General features: G+C 34.0%; 1 protein-coding gene across 4 annotated transcripts; it reads right to left on the reverse strand.

Annotated features, from left to right (window-relative positions):
- Nucleotides 1-2,729: 2,729 nt before the first annotated feature.
- LOC111025406 (Pentatricopeptide repeat (PPR) superfamily protein) lies at nucleotides 2,730-5,408 on the reverse strand. 4 transcript variants are annotated; one of them, XR_002603532.2, is made up of 3 exons: nucleotides 5,232-5,408; nucleotides 4,853-4,907; nucleotides 4,585-4,725 (listed from the first exon to the last, which is right to left on the reverse strand). XR_002603532.2 is itself a non-coding variant. In XM_022303266.2 (2 exons), exon 2 carries the CDS (start codon nucleotides 4,811-4,813, stop codon nucleotides 2,753-2,755), a length of 2,061 nt encoding a protein of 686 aa, XP_022158958.1. In that variant the 5' UTR covers nucleotides 4,814-4,907; nucleotides 5,232-5,389; the 3' UTR covers nucleotides 2,730-2,752. The 4 variants fall into 4 exon arrangements, 3 of the variants coding, with proteins under 3 accessions (XP_022158958.1, XP_022158960.1, XP_022158959.1); XM_022303266.2 differs by having other exon boundaries at nucleotides 2,730-4,907; nucleotides 5,232-5,389; XM_022303268.2 differs by having other exon boundaries at nucleotides 2,730-4,898; nucleotides 5,232-5,384.
- Nucleotides 5,409-6,000: the final 592 nt, after the last annotated feature.

A 6,000-nucleotide genomic window follows, 5' to 3' on the forward strand; every position in this document is an offset into this window, starting at 1 on the left:
CATTTGTTGAGTTGAGAATAAGGTGCATTTATAGGCAAAGGGCATGTGAGATAAGCAGAGGGATAGGGATAGAGGGGATAGGGGATAGGGATATGGGATTGGGAATATATTCTGGAAATGGGAATGCAGTAGAAGAACAGATACGCATTTCCAAAATGCCCATTTTCTCTCATCTCTCTCTCTTTTCTGCTAAATCCACACTTGTCGCCCTCCCATCACTTCCCCGATTCACTGCTCTACTCTCATTATCTTTTATAGACTGCCTCAGATTGGAAAACAAGAAAATACTACTCTCTCTAATATCATCAAATCCCCTTCTAGACTCGACACTACGTTCGTGTCAAACATTGCTTTAATATTTGCAAGTAATTTGCGATCGTGATCTTTGTTTTCGACCCTGATGTTACCACGACCTTCAACTGTGCTGTCGTGCACAAAATTAGCTTAGTTAGGGTGGAATTTGTCCTCAAGGTATTATGAAAGAAAAGTTGTGTCAGAACTCATTTTTTCCCCGGAAGAGATGCTTTAGTATCTCATTTGATTTCGTTTTCAGAATAATTTTATCTATTTATTTAAGCCAATTTCTAGAAATGCTTTTTAATTTTCTTTTTGTTTGCTTTCAAATTCAATATTTGTAGATAATGATATGGTAAAATATAGTACTTTCTTTTCATTTGTGGTAAACATCCAAATAATAAAATTTTAATGCAATTTTATTAGGAATTTGAAATTAGTTTTGGCGAATTCTAAATGCCAAATGACCGCATAAGTTTTATGGTAAAGCTAGATGATTTCAACGCATAAATGAAATGAATTTGTGAAAATATCACATTGATTTCCACTTAATCTCTTTCAATTTTGTTTTGAGCTTTATTTTAAATTCGACCTTCAACCTTTAGACACTAATTTTAAACTAAAGTATCATTGATTAGAAAATGAGAAAATCAATCACAAGTTTATAAAGATTTCTATCTCTATATGGTATAAGGTCCTGCACGCTTAGCAAACTATAGAATAAAATGTGATTTATTTACTAAAAGAAAAAAAAAGATAAAAAAGATATAGACATAAGTCCCCTTATCGACGATATTCAAAATATCATTGACGATATATCGCAAAAAAAAAAAAAAAAAAAAAAACTTTAGGTGGCCAAACCCAGAGTTCGAGCCCAGGGCAAACACGCACAAGTTTTTTTTTTCTAACCGCACAAGTTTTTTTTTTCTATCTTCTTATTTTCTTTTCTTTCTTCTTCTTTATTTCATATAATAATAATATTATTATTTAAATTTATTTATTTATTTCAATTTTTACTATTAATCCATTTATTTTTACTATGTTGATTTTTTTAATCTCACACCTATTTTTCTTTATAAAACTAATTACAAATTTTCAAACATATCCTTCAATTTCTAATAACTAAATTTAATATATATGTGTATATGTATCAATATTTCATATAGTGTTCAATTATGTAACTAATATTAGATTTGGTTATTAATTATTAATAAAACATAAAATTAAATAACGTTGAACTTCAATTTACTAATTCAAATTATTTTCATCAATCTTTGTTATATATTTCTACCGACATCGATATTTTCATAAGTTACTCATATTTTTACATTTGATAGATAAAAAGTGATCAATTATAAGCTACAATTAAAATTTTATTTAGTAATTAAAATAATTTTTATTAATTTTCATAATTTCCATAATTTTTTCCCAAATATCTATCGACATGTCCGTAATATAAGGACCGACATTTTGAACCTTGGATGAAAGTGGAATTTTATTCAGGGGAACCATACGTTGACATTGGGGTGCAAGTTGAGATAAAAAAAAAAAACCAAAACATTCTATTGCATTTTCAACTATATTGTGGATTCATTTTTCTAAAGTATACAACTGAAAATAGCCAATTCAATTTGATTTTGGTAGATTTTGTTAGTTATTTTTTGAATTAAGCTAGGAGGTTTAGGCCATCATTGAGGGTGTCAATTTCCCCACGGGACGAGTTGAGAATGATTCTAGGACAGATGGAAAGAGGTTCATCAATAAGCCTTTGTGGTTATTTTTTCGTTAAACTAAGCACAATTTAAAAGATGTCAACTTGAATATAGTTCAAGCACTTGAATATAGTTCAAGCACTTTGAGATTGAACCTACCATTTTTATTTTTCATTTGGACATCATTGGATAACCATTTTGCTTCCTATTTTCTATGGTTTAAAAATTAAACTTCCAATCACTACTTCCACGTATTTCTTTGTCTTATTATTAACCTTTTAAAAAGGTTTTTTAAATCTAAGCCAAGCGGTTTCCAAATACTTGTTTTTGTTTTTTAAAATTTAGGTAATATGTTCAAAAGAAATGTGACCACACACAAAAGAAATTGTAATAAAATAAGCATAATTTTATTAAACAAAAAACTAAAAACGAAATCTTTATGAGACGGAACCTTAGAGTTCTACCCAACACGTCCTATATTTTTTCTGAAATTGGATCTCAAAAATTGAAAATTTTTAGTTCAAAGGGTCATCCAATTTTGTCATTGACCAACTAAGCAATAAACCAATTGAACACATTCAACGTATAAGAAGATTGTTCAAACTTTCTAAGTTGGATTTTTAGGTATAATGAGCAATGTAATTCCTTGATTCAATTTTAAAGAGGTAAAAATTGTAGATTTAGAAAGTAAATTACTCAAGTAATCTAACTTGAAGCCAAGTCTACAAAAATTTGAGTCGTGTGTATCACCAATAATCCTTACATGAACAACTACCAGCTTCAAAACAATGAAATCTATTTGAATCTCTCACAATTATTTTCCTGTTGGTAATCTTGGAAATAAACTTCATTGCATTATGACAATCAACACAAGTTCTTAGATTCTTGAAAACTTTGATTGGCGTACCTGGAGGTGTTGAAATGATTCCAAATGCAACTGCAAGTTTCTCACTATGGTAAGAAAGGTTTTGTTCCTTCTGCTCCAATTCCACATCATGTAGCACAAATTTTGTATCAGGTACATGGCCAGCTTCTTTCATTTTCCTTGACAGCTCGCCCAAATACTCGAGTATTTCGTTCACTTTCGGATGTGAGTTATCTCCGACTGCGAACACGTGAACTTCTCTCTTGATCTCAATCCAACTCAAACCGGGCTTCTTCACTATTCCCCTGTTATCCATGGTCTTCCTGATCTGTGCTACTTCAGCCCATTTACCAGCAGTGGCATAGATATTGGCCAGAGTAATGTAAGTGGCTGGATTCTCAGGTTCTATGTCAAATAAAGCTTTTGCTGCTCTTTCTGCTAGTTCAAGGTTACCATACATTCGACAACCACCTAGTAAAGAAGCCCATAAAAACTTGTCTGGCTTCATAGGCATTTTGTTGATTATGCTCTCGGCTTCTGTAAAGCGGCCAGCACGGGCCAATAAGTCGATTATACAAGCATAGTGATCGGCAGTGTGTGTCAAACCATGCTTTTCCTTGATGGAGTGGAAGTACTCGAGTCCTTTATCGACTAGTCCGGCATGAGTACAAGCAGAAAGAACTCCGACAAAAGTAATATGATCTGGGTTGGTGCCTGATTTAAGTAGCAATTCAAAGAAATGGAGAGCCTCGTTGTGCTGACCGTTTTGTGCATGACCAACGATCAAGGAAGTCCAAGAAACCAAATCGGGTTGGGGCATCCCTTTGAATACACTTTTGGCATTCTCGATATTCCCGCACTTCGAATACATATGAACAAGAGCACTAGCAGCAAATGAAGATGGGTCAAATCCTACACGCATCATGAAGGCATGAATTTGCTTACCCAAATCCTCTGCAGCATGATCGGCACAAGCATTCAAGACACCAGCAAATGTGAACTCATTTGGTTTGATATTTGAACTCATTAAGTGTCGAAATAGAGCAAATCCCTCTTCCCTCCTCGCATCTTCAAAGTACCGATCTATCATTGCTGTCCATGAAACAATATCTTTATCGACCATCTTGTCGAAAATGTATCTAGCTTCCTCTATGCTTCCACATTTCCCATACATATCCAAGAGGGAGCTCCAAACTACCTCATCTGAATCCAACCCCATTCTCATAATATGACCATGCATCTCCTTACCCATGTGTAAACTTCTAATAGCTGCTGAAGCAGCAAGAGCACTAGATACAGTGAATTTATTGGATTTTGAGTTCTCATGTTTTTGCATCAATCTATACAACTCTAAGGCCTCTTCGGCACGATTATGTCGAACACATCCCGATATAATTGCTGTCCAAGAAAAGTTATCTCTCTCAGGCATTTTACCAAACAAGTTCCTTGCTTTTTCAAAATTCCCCCCTTTGACATAACCAGAAATCATAGTATTCCAGGAACACAAATCCCTTTCCATCATTTCGTCAAACAGTTTCTGGGCTTCCACCAAACTCCCACATTTAGCATACATATCAAGCAAACGATTCGAAATGTATAATCCGGGCACGAACCCGGAGGCTTTGATGTGGGCATGGACTTGTTTACCCTCTTCAAGAGCTCGTTGATGGAGACAAAATTGTAGTAAAGTTGAGTAAATTGAAGCACAGGGTTTCTCGAGGTGATAGAGCAATTGAACTGCCTCTCTTAAACATCTTTGCTCGCAGAGAATAGCTATAGCCTCTTTGAACTTCTTCTCATTACAAAGGCGGTTTATGTTGGCATCTTTTCCATTAAACAAGATAAACTTTTTCCCTATATGGGTTTGAGAAGGAGTAGTAAAATCTCTAGTTAGGATTCTTCGAGATAAATGTGGAACAACTTTATGGAGCAGAAATGTCATAGCTTATAGAGTAATTGATGAAAGACAGAGAAGGATTACTTCATATCCTCGATCTCAGAAAGGGCAAACGGTACAAATTCAGCACCTGAAATCTCTACAGAGAAAAAAACAGAATGAAAAACAAAAAATACCAAAAGCTCAAGTTGCTGAAATGATTACCTACATGTTAGAAAATGCCCCAATTCAGTTTCTCTGTTCTGATTTCATATACATATGCATTACATCAGTCAACACAAACACCCATATGGAAATAACAATGAATTTCAACGCGCAGAGGATGTGGGAAAACAAGATCAAAATCGAATTTGATTTTCGGGGAAGGATTAGAACATAAAGGTGAATTGTAGCTGAAGGGCAAAAAATACACATCAAAGTCCAATAATTTCGTTGACGAAAGAGAGCAAAAAAGTAGAGAAACCTTGCAGGGACTGAGATGAAGTGGAATAGAAGAAGAATCCTTCTCCGTCAGTCCGCCGAGAGAGAGTAAGAAACATTACGCGGATGCGATTCGCCATTGCTAGAACTAGAAGAGACTACAGAAAACCTAAATCAGCGAGGGAGTGAAATTAATGGAATTTTAGAAAGTTAATTTAATTTTACAATCACATTCCCCCCCCCCCCCCCCCCCCCCCCCCCATTTTTTTAAAATATTTTACTAATTTTAAAAGATTCGAAGACGATCATTCCTATTGCAGCAACGTAGCTACATGTTATCTCTTCCACTTTAAAAGTGTCTTTTGAAGACCTACTTAGGTGGTGTTGTATGTCGTCTTTTGAAGAAATAATACGTAATCATGTTACCTTTTCTATTAAAGAAAGAAAAAAATTTTCTATATCATCTCTAACTTATACCTATTTTAAACAATATTTTCAATTTGGTAGAGTGGCTATAAATCCAACTTTCTAATCCATAAGTCTTATTTCAATAGACTTCTAGGTTGCATTGATGTACAATACTACCTAGAAAGATTGTTTCTCCAAGAGACAATCTCTTGTTGAATTGAAGGAGACTGAGAAGAACTTTACAAGTTTGAAAGTAAGAGTCAATAAGTTTTTAAAATGAGTGATATTTTTTAAAAACGTTCCTATTATTTAGAGTTTTTTTTCCTTCCTTTTAATCAATTTAGTCCCTACATTTGAAAGAAGTTAAAATTTGAATACTGTGATTGAGTTTTTTTTTGTTAGTC

The sequence above is a fragment of the Momordica charantia genome (assembly GCF_013281855.1).
Source record: "Momordica charantia cultivar OHB3-1 chromosome 5 unlocalized genomic scaffold, Mcharantia_2.0 BLBB01000005.1, whole genome shotgun sequence".
Classification (NCBI taxonomy): Eukaryota; Viridiplantae; Streptophyta; class Magnoliopsida; order Cucurbitales; family Cucurbitaceae; genus Momordica; species Momordica charantia.